Raw genomic sequence first — 22,766 nt, forward strand, 5'->3', positions numbered from 1 at the left:
ACTTCCCTTGATCTAGATGCTATACTCCTATTGATGCAGCCCAGAATTGCATTGCATTGCATTGGCTGTGGATCATCCATTGGAGGGGTTTTGGGTCTTGCCTCCTTGGAGGGGTAGGAAGAAAGGGGGTTGCTGGCCCCCATGCCTTCCCCATCAGAGCCCCTTTTGGAAGGGGTGCTTCTTCAGGCCTGCTCCCTCCCATCCCAGCTTCAGAACTTGGGGACCCCCATCCCTATAGAGTTTTGGACTGTTTGCTTTGGGGGGGGTAGTTTTGAGTGGTGAGTTTCAGTGGCCTGGGTTCTTAAAGGCATCTAAATGGCCTCAGCCCAGTATACCTGAAGGAACGTCTCCACCCCCATCATTCTGCCCAGACACTGAGGTCCAGCGCTGAGGGCCTTCTGGCACTTCCCTCATTGCAAGAAACAAAGCTACAGGGAACCAGGCAGAGGGCCTTCTCGGTGGTGGCGCCCGCCCTGTGGAATGCCCTCCCACCAGATGTCAAAGAGATAAACAACTACAGTGGTACCTCGGGTTACATATGCTTCAGGTTACAGACTCCACTAACCCAGAAATAGTGCTTCAGGTTAAGAACTTTGCTTCAGGATGAGAACAGAAATCGTGCTTTGGCGGCGCGGCGGCGGCGGTAGACCCCATTAGCTAAAGTGGTCTTCAGGTTAAGAACAGTTTCAGGTTAAGAACAGACCTACGGAACGAATTAAGTACTTAACCTGAGGTACCACTGTACCTGATATTCAGAAGACATCTGAAGGCAGTCCTGTTCAGCGAAGTTTTTAATGTGTGACATCTTAGTGTGTTTTTGGTCTTTGTGGAAGCCACCCAGAGTGGCTGGGGAAACCCAGCCAGATGGGCGAGGTACAAATAATAAATTATTATTATTATTATCTGGTTGGTCACTGTGAGGACAGGATGCTGGACGAGAAGGGACATTGGCTTGATCCAGCATGTTTTCCTTGTGTTACTATGACTTAACCTGACGTAGTTTAGGCAGCCTGTGCCTCCTTGGATTCTGTGGGCTATTCTGGCTGGATCAGAATACCGCCAGATATTTAAGATCAAACAAGGTGGTATGACAATAATAATAATAATAATAATAATAATAATAATAATAAATTTTATTTATATCCCGCCCTCCCCAGCCGAAGCCGGGCTCAGGGCGGCTAACAACAATAAAACAATACAAAAATACAACACAAACAACACTCTAAAATCATTCATTATAAAATTAATTAAATTCAAGCCACTGGCCACCATTGGGCCAGAGCTCCGCGAAGATTGCCGAGGGAGGGAGTCAGGCTGTGCCCTGGCTAAAGGCCTGGCGGAACAGCTCTGTCTTGCAGGCCCTGCGGAAAGATGTCAAGTCCCGCAGGGCCCTAGTCTCTTGTGACAGAGTGTTCCACCAGGTCGGAGCCACAGCCGAAAAAGCCCTGGCTCTAGTTGAGGCCAGCCTAACTTCTCTGTGGCCTGGGACCTTCAAGATGTTTTTATTTGAAGACCGTAAGTTTCTCTGTGGGGCATACCAGGAGAGGCGGTCCCGTAGGTACGAGGGTCCTAGGCCGTATAGGGCTTTAAAGGTTAAAACCAGCACCTTAAACCTGATCCTGTACTCCACCGGGAGCCAGTGCAGTTGATATAGCACCGGATGCATGTGATCTCGCAGCGAAGACCCCGTAAGGAAATAAGAAAGCTTACACATCTATCTGGTGCAGTTGCACCAGAATTAATCTGCAGGTGATAATCTGCCTCCTCCGTCGGAGCCAGTTTGTCTCTGTATATCGGCTGCTGGGAATCACAAGTTGGGAGAGCTGCTGTTGTGCTTAGGTCCTGCCTGCTGGGCTCCCATGAGGGCATCTGGTCAGCCACAGTGAGAATAGGAGAGCGGACTAGATGGGCCCTGCCTTGGCCGGATTCAGCAGCCAGGCTCTTGTTACCAGTGTTAGAAACTGGTATATGAGTTTATGGCCAAATAGCACCTTAAACCTAGGTTACGGTTGCCACAGCAGAATGGCTAAACTCCATTTCCCCCCAGTGGAGGGAGGAATTATTTTTATTATTAATTTCATTTATATACAGTCATACCTCGGATTACAGCCGCTTCAGGTTGCGTTTTTTTGGGTTATGGACCCCCAGGTTACTTCCGGGTTTTGTCAGTCACACATGTGCAGAAGCGCTAAATCGCACTTTGCGCATGCGCAGAAGCACCAAATTGCAATCCGCATGTGCGCAAACGCGGGTTGTGAAGGCTGCGGGTTGCGAACGTGCATCCTGCACGGATCACGTTCGCCACCCGCAGCGTCCACTGTACTGTTTTGTATCTTAATGTGTTGCAAACCACTTTTGAGTTTTTTTCTTTAAAACACCAAATAAAACAATCCAGAATAAAAGAAATTAAAGCATCAAGTAAAATATTTCTGATCCTTCCCTAAGTGACAATTGGCCTTTCCCATATTTATTTACCTGCTTAATTTATAGTGCTGCCCCCTAGAAGGAGGAGTCCAGGAAGCTAGTGTGGTGTAGTAGGTTAGAGTGTTGGACTAGGACCTGGGAGATCAGGGTTCAAATCCCCACTCAGTCAGGAGTCTCACTGACTGATCTTGGAGTCAGTCACAGCCTCTTAACCTACCTCACAGGGGTGTTGTGCGGATTAACTGAGATGGGTGTGAACCATGGACTCCTTGGAGAAAAAGGTGGGAGATAAATGCAATAAATAAGCTTTTTTTCCTTCCAGTAGCACCTTAAAGACCAACTAAGTTAGTTCTTGGTATGAGCTTTCGTGTGCATGCACACTTCTTCAGATACACTGAAACAGAAGTTGCCAGATCCTTCTATATAGTGAGAAGGTGGGGAGGGGTATTACTCAGAAGGGTGGTGGGTGTAAACATCACTTTCTCCAAGATTTTTCTGGCCTCTTGTTTGTGGTTCTCTGGAACTGCAGGAGCTGAAAAGCGCCACCTTTCATGGCAAAACTCTGTTCCCTGATCTTACCTGTTTCTGTGAAATGTGTTAAGGGGGACTTTTGAATTCTTTTCCTGAGACATGGACCCTCCGTAAGCAGCAACAATGAAACAAGGGAGATGGGGCTGTGCCTTTGCCACTAAGATTCCTAAGAATACAAGTATATCTATAATATTACTATATTGTATTAGGATCATTGGCGATGACTGACTGAGCAAGGGCTAAAAAAAAATCATAGTCTATATGTTAATATGTCTTTTATATGTTGTAGGTGCTTTATTTTGTAATAAGAATATAATGTTTTAATAAACAGTAGCAGTTTAGAAGGGGTCCCAGGAGTAAAGGCTTGTAAGCTTTGATTTCGTCCAAATAATTCTAAGACTCCTCTTGGAAACTGGGATTAAACTCTGGTTTCTCTTTGGGGGTGGAATTTGGATATTAGACACTTTCATTCACGGCTGGGGACTTGAGGCTTTCCACAGAATTCTATCTTGAATGTCAGCCCCATTCCTGACATTGCTGCAACCTTCATTCTTTCTTCCTTTCTCAAGTTTCCCCATATCCTTATTAAAGGCTGAATGTTAAAAGGGGAGAATTTGGGGAAATGAATGTACCTCACTTTGAATGCAGAAGGTCCAAGTATGACCCCTCCCCCCAGTTTCTCCAGGTACGTCTAGGACAGGCTTACTCAACCTCGGCCCTCCAGATGTTTTTGCCTACAACTCCCATGATCCCTAGCTAGCAGGACCAGTGGTCAGGGGTGCTGGGAATTGTAGTCTGAAAACATCTGGAGGGCCAAGGTTGAGGAAGCCTGGTCTAGGAAGAGCTTTGAAGCTGCAGTCAGAGATCTAAATTGATTGATGAGCTGACTCAGTATAAGGCCGCTTTCACCCGATGTTTCTGGCGATGTCTCTGGCGCCGTGCCATTGTACGACTCATTGCACAAGTGATACAGAAGAGGCCAGACAACTGGTGGTACCCTTTATTCTTATTCTGTGCTGAGGATCCTAAGGGGGTCTTTAGATTCCCTCCGTAAAAGTGAAAGTGGGGCATCCAAAGTAAGGGACGCGGGTGGCGCTGTGGGTTAAACCACAGACCCTAGGACTTGCCGATCAGAAGGTTGGCGGTTCGAATCCCCGCGACGGGGTGAGCTCCCGTTGCTCGGTCCCTGCTCCTGCCAACTTAGCAGTTCAAAAGCACGTCAAAGTGCAAGTAGATAAATAGGTATCGCTCTGGTGGGAAGGTAAATGGCATTTCCGTGCGCTGCTCTGGTTCGCCAGAAGCGGCTTAGTCCTGCTGGACACATGACCCGGAAGCTGTATGCCGACTCCCTCGGCCAGTAAAGCGAGATGAGCGCCACAACCCCAGAGTCGGCCACGACTGGGCCTAATGGTCAGGGGTCCCTTTAGCTTTACATCCAAAGCACATGACTTCCCCCAAAGAATCCTGGGAAATGTAGTTCCCACTTCCCAGAGCTATAATCCCCACAACTTTTAACAGCCTACCGTTTCCAGGATTCTCGGGGAAAAGTCACAAGCTCTAAAAGCAGTGTGAAGATGCAGTTTCAAAGACTGCAACATTGCAGCTGGGAGTTTTTGTGGTTTGGCAAAAGGTCTCTCTATGCTTCACCCCCAAAACGTGTGTATCTCTGCCAGTTTACTTCAGAGTGATCACATGCTCTCTGTTTCTTTCCGCCCTCTAGTTTCTTACTTCGTCCAAGGCTCGCTTAGCAGTTGATGCAGAAAGTCAAGAGGGCTCGGCTGGAAAACGAAAGTGCAGGAAGTTGGAGAAGGTAACTTTCTGAAGTTGACTCGAGTAGCTTTTGGAGGAGCAGGAAGCGTTGGGGACTCAGGAGGTTAAAAACAAGGGGTTTGTTTTCTGAATGGCAGCTCCTATCAGATTCCGACCATCCCTTTCTGCTAGCTGTGCTGGCTGAACTTGCAATCTCAGGATCATATTGTGTGCAACAGCTTTCCACTTCCCTGTTGTGACACATTTAGAGCCAGAAAATAAAATACAGTTTGCCCAGACAGCAGCCCCAGTGGTCAGCATTGTCTGCCCCTTAGTTTCCAAAGGCCTGTCTGAACAAGAAGGTCCTAACCTGCCTTTCTAGTGGAGGGAACCAGTCTAACTTCTTCGGTAAGGGAATTCCACAATACGGGAGCTGATACAGAAGAAACTTCCCTGTCACCACCAACCACGCCTCTGATGTTGGTGATGCTGAGACAAGGTGCTCACCTGAGGATTTTCACACCTGGGTAGGTTTGTACAGGGAGGTAGGAAAATTACCGTATTTTTTGCTCTAAAAGACTCACTTTTCCCCTCCTAAAAAGTAAGGGGAAATGTCCGTGCGTCTTATGGAGCGAATGCAGGCTGTGCAGCTATCCCAGAAGCCAGAACAGCAAGAGGGATTGCTGCTTTTCACTGTGCAGCGATCCCTCTTGCTGTTCTGGCTTCTGAGATTCAGAATATTTTTTTTCTTGTTTTCCTCCTCCAAAAACTAGGTGCGTCTTGTAGTCCGGTGCGTCTTATAGAGCGAAAAATACGGTATATGGCTTGGGTGACCTGAAATATCTTATCAGTGCTAATTGCTGTTATTAAATATCTGCGAGTCAAAAATTCTTGCTAAATACCAGAGATCACCTCGCATTCCACCAGCAGATCCAGATCTGTGTTCTTCCCACCCCTATATTTTGGCTGGTGGTCTCAAACATTGGTGTATTGTTGTATGATAAAGGTGGGAAACTCGCCTGCAGCCTCACTTTATGTGGCCCATTGACCCCTACTCCTCTCGAAGCTACAATTCCCAGAGTGGTTTAAAAGTCAGTCCCTCTTCACAGGAAAACTCTGGGAATTGTAGCTGTGGTAGGGGATATAGGGTCTCCTAGCAACTTTCAGCACCCTTAACAGACTACAGTTCCCAGGATTCTTTGTGGAGAGCTATGTGTGTTTGAATGGGTACATTAGCGCTTCAGATGTACAATGCGGATGTGGCCAAGGACAAATAGTCTAGTTTCCCCCTCCCTCTATTAAAATTACCCTAGTGTACGACTTGGAGTGTGGTTCCTTACACTCTGCTGCCATAAAGACAAGTCTGATTCTCAAGCAGAGTGCCATGAAATCTGTACAGGCTACTCTACATTTACGGTGTGGTGTAGAGAGCCAGTGTGGTGTAGTGGTTAAGAGCGGCAGTCTCGTAACCTGGGGAACTGGGTTCGCGTCTCCGCTCCTCCACATGCAGCTGCTGGGTGACCTTGGGCCAGTCACACTTCTTTGAAGTCTCTCAGCCCCACTCACCTCACAGAGTGTTTGTTGTGGGGGAGGAAGGGAAAGGAGAATGTTAGCCGCTTTGAGACTCCTTCGGGTAGTGATAAAGCGGGATATCAAATCCAAACTCCTCCTCCTCCTCTTCTTCCTCTTCTTCATGGGGGGGGGCTACTTTCCAAGGCTAAAAATGTTATATACCACATTTACTTGAATCTAATGCTTACATTTTTCGCCAAATTACATTGCAAAAACTAAGGTGCACATTAGATTCAATGGCACATTTGCATTCACCAGGAAATACTTTTTTTGGTTTCAAGGTTCTGAAAATTAAGGTGCGCCTCAGATACGGTGACTTGAGTAAATATGGTATTGGGAACACCATTGGAAAAAGCTTGCAACTCCCAACTCTCCGCAGTCCTCAAAAGTTCAGTGCAAGGACTCCTGGGATTGTACTTGCAAAGGCTTGTGGGATTGCTGGGCACTGTTTTTGCAGTTTTCACGCTCTTTTAGGGCTTTTCCATGCCGCTTCCGGGTTTGCGGCAATGCGCACGTGTGCAGTCTTGTGTGCCTTGAGCGCCTGTAAATGGGGAGTTGCCTATAATGTATTTTGTGTACATAAATAATTGAGTCTTAGGATCACACAAGGGACGCGGGACTTGCCGATCATAAGGTTGGCGGTTCGAATCCCCGTGAAGGGGTGAGCTCCCGTTGCTCGGTCCCTGCTCCTGCCCACCTAGCAGTTCGAAAGCACGTCAGAGTGCAAGTAGATAAATAGGTACCGCTCCAGCAGGAAGGTAAACGGCGTTTCCGTGTGCTGCTCTGGTTCTCCAGAAGCGGCTTAGTCCTGCTGGCCACATGACCCGGAAGCTGTACGCCGGCTCCCTCGGCCAATAAAGCGAGATGAGCGCCGCAACCCCAGAGTCGGCCACGACTGGACCTAATGGTCAGGGGTCCCTTTACCTTTACCTTAGGATCACACAGGAGCTGGGCTTGTGGGTTGGGCAGGTCTCTAGCCTTATCAGTGCTCATACGGGGCAATCCAAATGAAGTGTTTTTATAGCTGCCCCACAGTGTTACGAAAGATGCTGGGACCATCATGCGTTTTCAGGAGAAGTTTCCCTTCCTTTCCTACAGGGGGAGCTGTTGCTCAGTAGCAGAGCATCTGCTTTGCATGCAGAAGGTCCCGGGTGCAAACCCCGCCGTCTCCAGGTAGGATTGGGGAACCATGCTTGTTTTTTAACCCCTGTAGGAGATAGCTGGACTGAGGCCTTAATAATAATAATAATAATAATAATAATAATAATAATAATAATAATAATAATTTTTTATTTATACTCTGCCCTCCCCAGCCAAGACCAGGCTCAGGGCGGCTAACAACCAATAATAAAAACAAGTTGATTAAAATACAATTTAAAAGATTAAGGTACAACATTAAAACAATTAGGGAGCAATCTCTTCATAGGAGGAGAAAGGAAAAAGAAAGAGAGGGAGGGAATCAAATTGGCGCCAAGCCAAAGGCCAGGCAGAACAACTCTGTCTTACAGGCCCTGCGGAAAGAAATCAGATCCCGCAGGGCCCTGGTCTCATGAGATAGAGCGTTCCACCAGGCCGGGGCCAGTGTTGAAAAGGCCCTGGCTCTGGTTGAGGCTAATCTGACTTCCTTAGGGCCCAGGACCTCTAGGGTGTTGCTATTTATGGACCTTGAGGTCCTCCGTGGGGCATACCGGGAGAGGCGGTCCTGTAGGTACGAGGGTCCTAGGCCGTGAAGGGCTTTAAAGGTCAAAAACAGCACCTTGAACCTGACCCTGTACTCCACCGGGAGCCAGTGCAGCTTGAAAAGCACTGGGTGAATATGCTCCCATGGCAGGGACCCCGTGAGGAGCCTCGCTGCAGCATTCTGCACCCGCTGGAGTTTCTGGGACAGCTTCAAGGGCAGCCCCGCGTAGAGCGAATTACAGTGGCCTTGACTCTAGCCACATTCGTACCCACACATTTAGAGTGCTGCGGTAGCAGGTTGTAGCTTCTCCCCCCCCAAAAAAAAAATTCTGGGAGCTGTAGTTTATTAAGGGCACTGAGAGTTCTTAGTTGGCTCCGGTTCCTCTTCACAGGGACCTCTGGGAATTGTAGCTCTGTGAGGGGGATAGGAAGGGGTTGCTAAAACTACATTTCCCATATACAGTGGTACCTCAGGTTACAGACTCCGCTAACCCAGAAATAGTGCTTCAGGTTAAGAACTTTGCTTCAGGATAAGAACAGAAATCGGGCTCCGGCGCCACGGCAGCAGCAGGAGGCCCCATTAGCTAAAGTGGTGCTTCAGGTTAAGAACAGTTTCAGGTTAAGTACGGACCTCCGGAACGAATTAAGTACTTAATCCGAGGTACCACTGTATTTTTTGGTGTGGGACGGAGCCGTGACTGTTTAAAGTGGAATCGTAGTCCTTTAAGTGTGGCGTGAATGTGGCCTCTGTATGAGGCAGCCGTCTATGATCCTGTCTAAACAAGAACTATGAGGACTGGATTACTGCTCTCTCTTTGTTTTGGAGAGAGAAAGCATGATAACCAAGTGGGAAAAGTGCAAGAAGTCCGTCTCCAGGCAAGGCTGTTTAGGTCCCCTGTTCTGAAACCCCGGAGAGTGGCTGAGCTAGTTGAGTAGAGCAGCTTCCTGTGAACTAGGCCACATCCATGCCATCCACATTTAAAGCAGATGGTCTCTCCCCGCCCCCCCCCCAATTCTGCAAACTGTACAGTGGTACCTCGGGTTAAGTACTTACCGTATTTTCCGCTCTATAAGACCATAAGACGCACCTAGTTTTTGGAGGAGGAAAACAAGAAAAATAATAATTCTGAATCTCAGTGCAGTGAAAGCAGCAATCCCTCTTGCTGTTCTGGCTTCTGGGATAGCGGTGCAGCCTGCATTCGCTCCATAAGACGCACACACATTTCCCCTTTTTAGGAGGGAAAAAGTGAGTTATAGACCAAAAAATACAGTAATTCGTTCCGGAGGTCCATACTTAACCTGAAACTCTTCTTAACCTAAAGCACCACTTTAGCTAATGGGGCCTCCTGCTGCCACTGCGCCGGAAGAGCACGATTTCTGTTCTCATCCTGAAGCAAAGTTCTTAACCTGAAGCACTATTTTTGGGTTAGCAGAGTCTGTAACCTGAAGCGTCTGTAACATGAAGCATATGTAACCCGAGGTACCACTGTAGTTTGTTCAGGGTCAAAGGCCTGGAAACGATGCCTTATGAGGAACGGCTAAGGGAGCTGGGCATGTTTAGCCTGGAGAAGAGGTTAAGGGGTGATATGATAGCCATGTTCAAATATATAAAAGGATGTCACATAGAGGAGGGAGAAAGGTTGTTTTCTGCTGCTCCAGAGAAGCGGACACGGAGCAATGGATCCAAACTACAAGAAAGAAGATTCCACCTAAACATGAGGAAGAACTTCCTGACAGTAAGAGCTGTTTGACAGTGGAATTTGCTGCCAAGGAGTGTGGTGGAGTCTCCTTCTTTGGAGGTCTTTAAGCAGAGGCTTGACAACCATATGTCAGGAGTGCTCTGATGGTGTTTCCTGCTTGGCAGGGGGTTGGACTCGATGGCCCTTGTGGTCTCTTCCAACTCTATGATTCTATGATTCTAGGGTGCTGGGACTGGCAGCTGTGGGAGGGGTAAACTACAGTTCCCAGGATTCTTTTGAGGGGTAAGCCATCTGCATTAAATGTATGGTGTGGATGTGGCCCCAGTCTTCTGTCCTGTGTTGTTTTGGGCAGCAGGTAGAGTATTTGATATTTAACCTTCCCCTTTCAAAAGGCCTCCCTGAACCCAGCAAAGCAGAATATCTTTGAGAAGGCTAAGCTTGAGCCCTTCTGTCTGATGTGCTAGGGTGTTTTTTAATGCAGGGAGCTATTTTGAAGACGTGTGGGGAGCATTTGTTTTACAGACCATGCTTATAACCATGCTTGCAAGCAGCTAAAAGCCAAAATTACGGTTCTCAGATCGGTTTGCAACAATCAGTAATATGAGTTACCTGCCCCACAGGCTTACAGTCCAAAAGACAATGGCGTTGGTGGAGAGAAGGAAAGACAAACCAGCACAGGCAGTACTTTTTGGAGTTTGTATAATTATTTTTTTCTGATAGGAAGGAGGGAGTCATATATATATAATTAAATTTTCTGTTTTACAGTTTAAAACCCGGGTGTCAAACACAAGGCCCGTGGGCCGAATCCGGCCCGCCAGACCTCGTCATGTGACCCGTGGCATGAAGGGCGAGGAAGCGAGCTTCTCGTCCTTTTTACTGGTCCCGACCCAGATTTTAGGGTCCGCACTCCGGCGGAGGCTCTCTGCCTTTCTAAAAAGTGACCCACGCGAACAGCCTTCCTTGCCTGCTTGCAGACAGGGCTCCTACCGACGCACCCCGTCGGCGCTGCCTACTAGCCGGTCCCGCAACTTTCGCCTGCCTTGCGGGCCGGGCAAAGAGGCTTTCTGCTCGCTCGGTCCAGTCCCGGGCTCGCTGCGGAGGAGGCGGTCCCGTGAAGCCGAGCTCGGAGCCTCCCAGGCGCGGCTGCTTGAGGGGGCGGGTCGCGCGCGGGGCAACTTTTGGAGCCTGAGAGAGCCACGGAGGCTGGCAGCGAGGGCAGGGAGCGAGAGCCACGCTTGGGACGCCGCTTGCTCACTCGCTCGGGCCGCAAGAAGAGGCCACTGCGGCACTGCAGCTGGCGAGGAGATGGCCGGGGGCGCGGGCGGCGGGGCCAGGGGCTGGCTGGGGGTCGCCCTGGTAGGTAAATAGCGGGGCCGGCAGGCAGGGAAGGGAACGGCGGAGGCGAGTGGAGAGCGGGGCCCCCGTGCAGGTCCTGCCGCAGGCGGCGTGCCCCGGCTGGGCTGGGAGAGGCGAAGCTGCTGCCGGTTCAGCTGCGCAGAGTGGGGTGGAGGGAGCCGGGCGGGCAGGCGGTGTGCCACACCGCAAAGCAGGGGCGCCTCCCACCCCGAAGAGGACCGCGCCGGCATCTGGGCGGCTGGAGCAAAGTGGGAGCCTGCCAGCAACTTGGTTGCGGGAGCCTGGCTACGAAACACCGCCCCCCTCCCCACGCCAACACATCGGCTTTCTCCGGGCCGGAGGACTTGGCGGATAGCCCCCTCCCCGGGAGCAACTGCAGCAGCTCGGGGCCCCAGCAGGACATCCTGGCCACCCGCGCCCGCAGTGCCGCTTGGGCTCCCTTGCAAGGAAGAAACTGCTGCTGTCCAAACTGCAGCTCCGTATCCTCCGACTCCTGAGTGCGGCGGCAGGGCGGGGGGAGGCAACATTTGCTTCTGCTCTGCTCTGTTGGGACAGGCTCCTGTCTCCTCCCCGCTGGAGCTCCAGTCTGCCTGGAAGCCCATCTCGTCATCTTTTTAAAAAATCATTATTATTTCTTCTTCTATTCTTCTTTAAAATCGTACTGGAATAGGTATATTAAATAGTGTATAGGTTCAAGACAACACACACCAGTGCCTAAGGAAAAATAACTTTGATAAAGTCCTGCAGATACAACTGGCCCTTTGAGGGTGACCAAACTGCAGATGTGGCCCCTGGTGAATTTGAGTTTGACACCCCTGGTTTAAAATATTCATTTCTACATCCTAAGATATCAATGACTTCCCTTCTCTTTCCATGGTTCATTTTACATATCATTAATCCCTGCGGTTGGCGCTGTGGTCTAAACCACTGAGCCTTGGGCTTGCTGGTTGGAAGGTCGGCGGTTCGAATCCCCGCGACGGGGTGAGCTCCTGTTGCTCGGTCCCTGCTCCTGCCAGCCTAGCAGTTCGAAAGCACGCCAAAGTGCAAGTAGATGAATAGGTGGTGCTACGGCGGGAAGGTAAACAGCGTTTCTGTGTACAGCTCTGGTTTTGCCAGAAGCAAAACCACATGACCCGGAAGAACTGTCTGTGGACAAACATCGGCTCCCTCGTCCAGTAAAGCGAGATGAGCGCCGCAATCCCAGAGACGTTCGCGACTGGACTTAACTGTCAGGGGTCCTTTACCTTTACCTTTGATCCCTGCATATTTTACAAAAACAATACCATTCAGTATTTCATTATTGTTGTTGTTTATTTGTTCAGTCGTGTCCGACTCTTCATGACCCCATGGACCAGAGCATGCCAGGCACTCCTGTCTTCCGCTGCCTCCTGCAGTTTGGTCAAAATTCCATTATTTCAACCATCTTAATTTATACTTTATATAATTTGGAAGACATCTGAAGGCTTCCCTGTTTAAGGAAGCTTTTAATGTTTAATAGACTATTGTATTTTAATATTCTTTTGGAAGCTGCCCAGAGTGGCTGGGAAAACTCAGCCAGATGGGCGGGGTATAAATAAAATTATTATTATTATTATTACTACTACTACTATACTGTTGATTTTTTTCTTAATATTGCCAGCGTTTTCAGCCTTACACAGTTATTTCCCATATATTCAATGAATGTTTTCCAATCTTCTCTAAACGTATGTTCTCTTGTTCTATAAGTTAAATCTTCAAGTTGCGCATATTCTGTCAACTTAAGTTGCAATTCTTCTTTATTTTGGACCTCATTCGTTTTCCATTGGGGGGCTAACAAAACCCGGGCCGCAGTAGTAGCATACATAAATAAGCTTTTTTGACACTTGGGGATTTCAGTCTAAATTATCTACAACAGAAAGGACTCTGGTTTTTGGGGGGGGGGGGAGTACTTTTAAACATTTTTTTCCAGTTCATTATGGATCATTTCCCAATACCCTTTTACCTGTTTACAAGTCCACCACTGTAAAGGGAATTGGGGGTTGCTTGTGCGTAAAGGGTGCTGCAGCTCTAGGCAACGTTGCCTGGCTAAACCTTTCCCTGGCTGGACAGCCCTTTCTCTATGGCTGTGTCAGTCGCTGGCAGAATCCGTCAGTGGGCATTTTCTGAACTTCTTCCAACATAAAAACTCTTTGACCCCAAGTCTCCTCCTAGCCTCCCTGCGCGGAAGTCTCCTGCGCAGAGTGGGCGTGCCCAACGGAGGTCCTGGGCTCTCCCCGCTGGTCTCTGTGGAAGAGTCTCGGAGCCCTCTCTCCGCAGTCTCCCCTTGCTTCCTGGTGTCCCTCCTATTTCCTTCCTCAAAGGAAGTTTGCTCTCTCTTCCTGCTGGTCCCTTCTCCTGCATCGTTAGGGAGCCTTACCTCCACTCTAGGCTCCGATGGCAGTTCCCTGACAACCACATATGAAAGAATGGTCTTCCGCCTCTTTGCACCCCCGGCATTTATCTGAGCGCGTTGTTCTTTAGCTGTGCGGTCTCAGACTGGACTGATAACAGTTCAGGAGAACCTTTACTATCAGATAAACCAGGCTTCCTCAACCTTGGCCATCCAGATGTTTTTGGCCTACAGCTCCCATGATCCCTAGCTAGCAGGACCAGTGGTCAGGGATGCTGGGAATTGTAGTCCCAAAACATCTGGAGGGCCGAGGTTGAGGAAGCCTGAGATAAACTATATGGATGAACCCTGACTCTGGATGGCATTGATGCGCCCTCTCCCTTTTCTTTCTCTCTTTCTGTATCCGTTTCCCCAATCCACCAATTTTCTCTGCCCGCCTGCACTCCCCCAGCTGCCTAACCAATTCAGGAGGAAGGCTGAAGATGACAGCGGTGGACGCTCTGTCCGACAGCTCAGACGCCGTGGAGATGGAGGACACGCCCGCTTCCCACTTCCAAGTGGAGAAGCATTCGTGGGAGGGGCTGCGTGACATCATCCACAGCAGCCGGAAGTACACGGGGATGATCGTGAACAAGGCTCCACATGACTTCCAGTTCGTGCGGAAGACCGAAGAGTCGAGCCCTCACTCCCATCGGCTGTATTACCTGGGTAAGATTGGATTGGGCTGGGAACCAAAGAGTCGGAGGCACCATGTGGCTCAGCGGAATTGCATATACAGTGGTGCCTCGCAAGACGAACGCCTCGCAAAACGAAAAATTCGCAAGACGAAAGAGTTTTCCGTTTTTGAGTCGTTTCGCAAGACGAATTTCCCTATGGGCTTGCTTCGCAAGAAGAAAGCCCATAGGGAAATCCCCGGGGACCTCTTTTAAATGCTGGCCATCGGGAGCAAAGACTTTCGCCCACCGCCGGCCTTCAGAAGAGGTCCTGGACCTCTTCTGAAGGCCGGCAGGGGGCAAAAGTCTTTGCTCCCCCCCACCTGCCTTCCCGGGACAGCGGAGACTTCTCCGCTGTCCCGGGGCGATCTGAAAATGCTGGCGGGCGGCAGCGAAGCCTTCGCTGCCGCCCGCCAGCATTTTAAAATCTCCCCGGGACAGCGGAGAAGTCTCCGCTGTCCTGGGGGCTTTTAAAATGCTGGTAGTCGGGAGGAAAGCCCTCCTGTCCCCGGAGCTTGCGGGGTGGGAGGTGGGGAGAAGGGCTTTTCTTCCCACCGCCAGCCTTCAGAACAGCCTTCTGAAGGCTGGCGGTGGGAAGAAAAGCCTTTGTCCCCCCCCCCCCCCAGCCTTCAGAAGAGGTCGGGGGACAGACTGTCCCCGGACCTGGTCTGAAGGCGGTTTCCATAGGAACGCATTGATTGATTTTCAATGCATTCCTATGGGAAACCGTGCTTCGCAAGACGAAAAACTCGCAAGAAGAAAAAACTTGCGGAACGAATTAATTTCGTCTTGCGAGGCACCACTGTAATTGAAAACCATTGAAAAAACCTGCAAACACCCTGTTCTGCCCCAGCCCCTGTTCCACCATTTTAGTGATGTTTCAGTTACGCCTTTATGATGGTTCCAGGTTACTTCTGGGTTCAGTGTGATGTGTGTATACGCATGCACATGCTGAACGTGTATAAATGGAGGGCTGCCTGTATCTATTTACTTTATATTTACCGTATTTTTCGCTCTATAAAGCGCGCCAGACCATAAGACGCACATAGTTTTTGGAGAAGGAAAACAAGAAAAAAAATATTCTGAATCCCAGAAGCCAGAACAGCAAGAGGGATTGCTGCGCAGCAAAAGCAGTGATCCTGCTTGCTGTTCTGGCTTCTGGGATAGCTGCGCAGCCTGCATTCACTCCATAAGACGCATACACATTTCCCCTTACTTTTTAGGAGAGAAAAGGTGAGTCTTATAGAGCAAAAAATACAGTATTTTAAAATGTGCATCGTTCCTTTTTGAGGGGCTTCTTCCAAGGAGCAGCTTACAATCTTCAAAGCAAAACAAAACCCAACTCTACCTGAAGTATGTGGGTTCTAGGAGTTCTGTGTATTCTCTCTCTCTCCCTCTCCCTAACTCTCTTGCTAGAAGGTGGAAATAAGGCATGGGTAGGCAAGCTGCAGCCTGGGGGCTGGATCCGGCCCAATCACCTTCCAAATCCGGCCCACGGGCGGTCCGGGAATCAGCATGTTTTTACATGAGTAAAATGTGTCCTTTTATTTAAAATGCATCTCTGGGTTATTTGTGGGGCTTGCCTGGTGTTTTTACATAAGTAGAATGTGTGCTTTTATTTAAAATGCATCTCTGGGTTATTTGTGGGGCATAGGAATTTGTTCACCCCCCCAATATAGTCCACCCCAAGGTCTGAGGGACAGTGGACCGCCCCCCTGCTGAAAAAGTTTGCTGATTCCTGATCTAATGGTTTGGAGATAGGTAATTTTCATTTATGTGTGGAAGCCTTGGAACCAGACCCCCACCTAAGGTGCGATCGTACTGTGCAGGACAGCTAAACAATAAACCAGCATTTTGAAAGAAATTCAGAAATACTCTTGCAAGAGCAAGAATTTTAATTGCTAAGGTATAGAAAGGAGATTCTACTCCCTCGAATTTAGATTGGCAAAATAAAATGTTAGAATATGCAGAACTAGCGATATTTAACAGCAAGATTCCGAGACCATACAGATCAAATATTTAATAGAGAGTGGAATATTTACAGAGAATATTTAAAAGAACATTGTAACAACATAAATTCTTTGGCAAGTCTGGATTGATTTCTGCACGAAATAAGAGATCGCTACAGAATTAACGTAACAGAATAAGGAGAGATAAAGTTGTGTAGCTGTAATGAAACTTCGGAAGCACAATGGGTGCGGGGATCGGAAGTCATGTTAGAATTAGTGACGGATGAACTCAATCTTTTCTTTTTGTGTGTGTATGGAGTGTTAGTTTTGGATTGCCATTCGCTGATTGTTACGTAATGCCTTGTTTTGTGTTTGTTTTGTTTTAAAAACTAATAAAGCATTAAAAGAAAGAAAGAAAGAAATTCAGAAATAAGAACGTAAAAGCATAAGGCAGATTGAAAAACAGTATTAAAACCAAAAAGCCAACAAGAAACACTCATGTCCTGCTATCCAAATTCTCATTATATGAAAATTCACTGATTCCAACACAATGAGTTAGTACCCAAACCTCGCTATGCACACTGCAGATTCAGATATCCAAACCTGTACTGAAAACAAATAAGTGGGTCTTAAACAAGACTTCCTTGTCTTTTGTTGGTCTGCAGCAGTCATTTTGCCAGAAACCGTAGTGGGAGAGAGGGACAGGGAGAGATCGCATTTTCCCTTCATTGTTTGTCTTTTGCAAGGATTCAGAGGATTTCTCTGGGTTTCCCTCTTATTTGGGGATCAAGTTTTTGCGCATTAGAAAATTCCCCATGGGAATCAATGGAAAATGTTGGCTTGTTATGCGAACGTTCACCTAGCAATTGATTTCCTGAGAATGTATTGTGTTCGGACAGCGGGAGCTATTCGTAGACGTAATTTGAGGAGGTGGAGAGTGGAGTTTTCAACAAATGTTGAATGGCAATTATGGGACTTTCGCGTCACTTCTACGAGGAGAGAATTCTAGAGAACTTGTGGCGCTATATAGTGGATGCTCGGTTTGCAAACGTGATCCATGCGGGAGGCACATTCGCAACCCTCAGCATTTGCAACCCGCGTCTGCACACGTGCGGGTCGTGATTCGGCACGTCTGCACATGTGCAAAGCGCAATTTAGTGGTTTCTGCCGAAACCCGGAAGTAATCCGTTCCAGTACTTCCGCGTTCGGTGCGGTGTGCAACCCGAAAGCGCACAACCCGAAGCGTCTGTAACCCGAGATATGACTGTACCGTAGAAGCACGCACTTGAATCGGTTCCCATTTCAACAGGAATGCCATATGGAAGCAGGGAGAACTCCCTCCTCTACTCTGAGATTCCCAAAAAGGTACGGAAGGAAGCCTTGCTCCTGTTGTCGTGGAAACAGATGCTGGACCACTTCCAGGTGAGGCGCGGTGGAGGGTGGGCTGTGGCTTCAATGTGCTCGGCAGACTCGGGAACTGTTCTGGGGGGAAAACTAGAACAAAATAATAATAATTCTGATTCCACATCTAGAATAAATCAGAGGCAGGGAACCTTTTTCCGTGATGGAGGCTGACCCCCTCTTCCACAGCAGAAGCTGGCACTGCCCAAGATTCTCGCTCCACCCACTCTATTGGGGCAGCTCCATCAGGCCTCAGCCTAAGGCTACCTAAGTGAGAAAGAAGACTCGCTCCATCAGCTTTGTTGAAAGACCAGCTCCCAGAGAGAGCCAGTGTGGTGTAGTGGTTAAGAGCGGTAGTCTCCTAATCTGGGGAACCGGGTTCGCATCTCCGCTCCTCCACATGCAGCTGCTGGGTGACCTTGGGCCAGTCACACTTCTTTGAAGGCTCTCAGCCCCACTCACCTCACAGAGTGTTTGTTGTGGGGGAGGAAGGGAAAGGAGAATGTGAGCCGCTTTGAGACTCCTTAAAGGGAGTGAAAGGCGGGATATCAAATCCAAACTCTTCTTCTTCTTCCCCCCAGGCACCTCCTGTCCCTAAAACTATGCAAGCTGGTCATAAGAACAGCTGTTTTAAAAACCAGTGCCTGAGTTTGATTCCCTCTCCCCACTGTCCCTTTTCTCTTATTTAATAATAATAATAATAATAATAATAATAATAATAATAATAATAATTTATTTATACCCCGCCCATCTGGCTGAGTTTCCCCAGCCACTCTGGGCGGCTCCCAATCAAGTGTTAAAAACAATACAGCATTAAATATTAAAAACTTCCCTAAACAGGGCTGCCTTCAGATGTCTTCTGAATGTCAGGTAGCTGTTTATCTCTTTGACATCTGGTGGGAGGGCGTTCCACAGGGCGGACACCACCACCGAGAAGGCCCTCTGTCTGGTTCCCTGTAGCCTCACTTCTCGCAATGAGGGAACTGCCAGAAGGCCCTTGGTGCTGGATCTCAGTGTCCGGGCTGAACGATGGGGGTGGAGACGCTCCTTCAGGTATACAGGTCCAAGGCCATTGAGGGCTTTTAAGGTCAGCACCAACACTTTGAATTGTACTCGGAAACGTCCTGGGAGCCAATGCAGATCTCTCAGGACCGGTGTTATGTGGTCCCGGCGGCCACTCCCAGTCACCAGTCTAGCTGCCGCATTCTGGATTAATTGCAGTTTCTGGGTCACCTTCAAAGGTAGCCCCACGTAGAGCGCATTGCAGTATATACCGCCCTATACCCGGGGTCTCAGGGCGGTTCACAGAATAAAATCAAGATATAAAAACACAAAAAAAACATAATAAAAATGAAAACAGCAACCCAATAGCTCCCCTCCCCAAATCACATTTTAAAAGGGCATAGGATGTGAATCAGATCAACCAAAAGCCTGGTTAAAAAGGAACGCTTTTGCCTGGCACGTAAAGATTGTATAATGAAGGCGCCAGGCGAACGTCCGTGGGGAGAGCATTCCACAGAAGGGGAGCCACTGCAGAGAAGGCCCCGATCTCGTGTTGCCACCCTCCGCACCTCTTGAGGAGGAGGCACACGAAGGAGGGCCTCAAAAGATGATCTCAGGGTCCGGGTAGGTTCTTATGGAAAGAGGTGGTCCTTGAGGTATTGCGGTCCTGAGCCGTTTTAAGGCTTTGTAGGTCAAAACCAGCACTTCCTTGTGCGTTGTGCATTTGCCTGCAGGCAGGGACTGTCTTGTTCCAACTGATTATACGGAAGCCGCTCTGGGAGGCTGGTTTTTTGCGGGGTACAAACCTCCCTAAGTAAACAAATAAGATTTGCACAGTAGGTTGGTGGCAGAGCTTTCTCGTGTTTTCTCTGCGTGTACCTTCATGACTTTTTTGGGGGGGCCCTCCCTGTTTTCCACCAGGCCACTCCCCACCACGGGATGTATTCCAGGGAGGAAGAGCTGCTGAGGGAACGCAAGCGGCTAGGGGTCTTTGGGATCACGTCCTACGACTTCCACAGCGAGAGCGGCCTCTTCCTGTTCCAGGCCAGCAACAGCCTTTTCCACTGCCGGGACGGAGGCAAGAACGGCTTTATGGTGAGCGTGCATTAAAGGCAGCAGCAATCACACGCTGCTCTGATCCACAACGCTTGATAATTGTTCGTAAACTGCCCTTGGGTATGGAGGTTCTCTTTGCTCTCCTGTGCTTATCCACAGCACTTAAAAAGGTAAAGGTACCCCTCCCCGTACGGGCCAGTCGTGTCCGACTCTAGGGTTGTGCGCCTATCTCACTTAAGAGGCCGGGGGCCAGCGCTGTCCGAAGACACTTCCGGGTCACGTGGCCAGCGTGACAAGCTGCATCTGGCAAGCCAGCGCAGCACACGGAAACGCCGTTTACCTTCCCGCTATAAAGCGGTTCGGGGACGCGGGTGGCGCTGTGGGTAAAAGCCTCAGTGCCTAGGGCTTGTCGATCGAAAGGTCGGCGGTTCGAATCCCCGCGGCGGGGTGCGCTCCCGTTGTTCGGTCCCAGTGCCTGCCAACCTAGCAGTTCGAAAGCACCCCCAGGTGCAAGTAGATAAATAGGGACCGCTTAGTAGCGGGAAGGTAAACGGCGTTTCCGTGTGCGGCTCTGGCTCGCCAGAGCAGCGATGTCACGCTGGCCACGTGACCCGGAAGTGTCTCCGGACAGCGCTGGCCCCCGGCCTCTTGAGTGAGATGGGCGCACAACCCTAGAGTCTGTCAAGACTGGCCCGTATGGGCAGGGGTACCTTTACCTTTATAAAGCGGTACCTATTTATCTACTTGCACTTAGGGGTGCTTTCAAACTGCTAGGTGGGCAGGAGCTGGGACCGAAGATGGGAGCTCACCCCGCCGTGGGGATTCGAACTGCTGACCATGCAATCGGCAAGCCCTAGGCACTGAGGTTTTACCCACAGCGCCACCCGCGTCCCCTATCCACAGCACTTAGTAATGGTCAATATACAGTCGTACCTCCGCTTACGTATCCCTCTTTTGGTCTCTCCTTTCTGAACCTTTCCATTTTGTCTACCTTGAACCTCTGAACGTTCAGCTTCATGGGTTGTGCACGAATTCTAGTACTTTCAAAAAAGGGAGGAAAACTTTCTCCCCACTCTCTCTGCGCCATGGATAGTTCACAAGTGTGTCTGCCGCTTGCCCGCAGGTGTCTCCGATGAAGCCGCTGGAAATCAAGACGCAGTGCTCAGGCCCCAGAATGGATCCCAAGATCTGCTCCGCCAATCCGTCTTTCTTCTCGTTCATCAACAACAACGACCTTTGGGTTGCCAGCATCGAGACGGGGGAGGAGCGGAGGCTGACGTATTGCCAGAAAGGTGAGCGCAGTCTATAACACTTCCGTCTTGTGTGGAGGGGGAAATAAATATCCCTGTGGTATTTTTCTGCCTGGTGCCAGATCAGCCTCTAAATTAATAAATTAACTTAGCTGGTAAGTTAAGGCAATTACATCTCTCGCCCTGACCTAGCCACTGTGATCCACGCGACGGTCACCTCCAGACTGGATTATTGTAACTTGCTCTACGTGGGGCTGCCCTTGAGACTGACCCAGAAACTCCAGTGGGTGCAGAATGCTGCAGCAAGACTCCTTAAGGGGTCCTCGCTGCGAGTTCACATTCACCCTGTGCTATACCAGCTGCACTGGCTCCCAGTGGAGTACAGGGTCAGGTTTAAGGTGCTGGTTTTAACCTTTAAAGCCCTATACGGCCTAGGACCCTCGTACCAACGGGACCGCCTCTCCTGGTATGCCCCACAGAGAAACTTACGGTCTTCAAATAAAAACATCTTGAAGGTCCCAGGCCACAGAGAAGTTAGGCTGGCCTCAACTAGAGCCAGGGCTTTTTCGGCTGTGGCCCCGATCTGGTGGAACACTCTGTCACAAGAGACTAGGGCCCTGTGGGACTTGACATCTTTCCACAGGGCCTGCAAGACGGAGCTGTTCTGCCAGGCCTTTGGTCGGGGTTCAGTCTGACTCCCTCTCCCCTTTCATAAGAACTTGCATGAAAGTGGCCTCCCAATTTTTCCTCACAGGCCCATATAAGTTCAGCACAAACAGTTGGGCCTGTTGAGCATTTAAGCTCCCCAACCCTAATCTGCGGGTTGCCATCCGATTGGATTTTATTCTGACCCTGATCTGATTTGAGGATGTATTTTAATTGATTGCCTGATTTTATGTTAATGTGTTATACATTTGATGTTAGCCGCTCTGAGCCCGGCTTCGGCTGGGGAGGGCGGGATATAAATAAAAATTATTATTATTAATTGTTGTTGGCATCGGTCTTGGGAGGCAATGCAGGAGTGCACCTTTAGAGATGAAGTCAAACTGTTGGAAGGCTGCGGCGCCTGCTTTGGCTGTAGACACCGATGCAGGAGAGACATGTTTTGTTGCAGTTGGGACAGATGAAGGTGTCCTGTTGGGCTGCTGCAGAAGCACCTCTGGTGTTTCCTCTTTCTTTGCTCCTCCCAGCAACCTTTCCTCCTCTGATCCCTGTTGTGGATGCGTGACCTGACTTTCTGTCTCCAGCCACTGTGGTCATTTGGGTTAATGCTCCCAATCCTTCAGGTCTTGTTTGCAAATACCAGCATGGTTAATGGTCTTGTCCATAAATTTCCTAAATGGGAGGTGTACAATGACCTCGGAGCCCAAGCCTAGTCTTTCTGTCCCTTGTATTCAAATAATCCAAAATGATAGCTGAAGAGAGAGGGAATTCTTGTGCAACCGATTCCCATGTTCCTTGGGTTAAGGACTTAATTCGTTCCGGAGGTCCGTTCTTAACCTGAAACTGTTCTTAACCTGAGGTACCACTTTAGCTAACGGGGCCTCCCACTGCTGCCGCGCCACCGGAGCACAATTTCTGTTCTCATCCTGAAGCAAAGTTCTTAACCCGAGGTACTATTTCTCGGTTAGCGGAGTCTGTAACCTGAAGCGTATGTAACCTGAGGTACCGCTGTATCCTGTAAATCAGAATTACAATCCTTAGAGCTTTTTGGAGGGTTATAAACATTTGTTCAGAACCCTGTAGGCTAGTCAGGTGAATAATTTGAAGACAAGGCGAGTTGAATTTTAAGTTCGTGGCCACCCCAAAAGCAGAGCCATCTCTGATCCTTCCCTTCTTACGATAATTCCTTGGAGGGAGGGAGATGGTGCTGTTGGGGGACACAACCATTTTCTGGATGGCATGCTAGGGACTTCCTGCATGACCATTGGACTAAGCCCTTACTCCTCTTCCAGGGCTGGGCAGGTGACATGAAACGAGGAATGTAAAAAGTCCTCCTGCAGCTCCCTGCGACC

General features: G+C 49.2%; 1 protein-coding gene across 5 annotated transcripts in view; it reads left to right on the plus strand.

The window, feature by feature from the left end:
* DPP9 (dipeptidyl peptidase 9) overlaps window positions 1–22,766 on the plus strand; it is a 58,161-nt gene that overhangs the window by 1,148 nt on the left and 34,247 nt on the right. For 3 of the 5 annotated variants that reach the window (XM_053372907.1, XM_053372910.1, XM_053372908.1), the window contains exons 2-7: window positions 4,676–4,765; window positions 7,375–7,449; window positions 13,832–14,088; window positions 17,352–17,464; window positions 19,367–19,540; window positions 20,625–20,793. In XM_053372907.1, the coding sequence (XP_053228882.1) occupies window positions 4,710–4,765; window positions 7,375–7,449; window positions 13,832–14,088; window positions 17,352–17,464; window positions 19,367–19,540; window positions 20,625–20,793 (844 nt within the window). In that variant the 5' untranslated portion in view covers window positions 4,676–4,709. The remainder of the gene's footprint in view (window positions 1–4,675; window positions 4,766–7,374; window positions 7,450–13,831; window positions 14,089–17,351; window positions 17,465–19,366; window positions 19,541–20,624; window positions 20,794–22,766) is intronic. The other 2 variants (XM_053372909.1, XM_053372911.1) reach the window with 2 other exon arrangements.

Source organism: Podarcis raffonei, chromosome 18, assembly GCF_027172205.1.
Source record: "Podarcis raffonei isolate rPodRaf1 chromosome 18, rPodRaf1.pri, whole genome shotgun sequence".
Classification (NCBI taxonomy): Eukaryota; Metazoa; Chordata; class Lepidosauria; order Squamata; family Lacertidae; genus Podarcis; species Podarcis raffonei.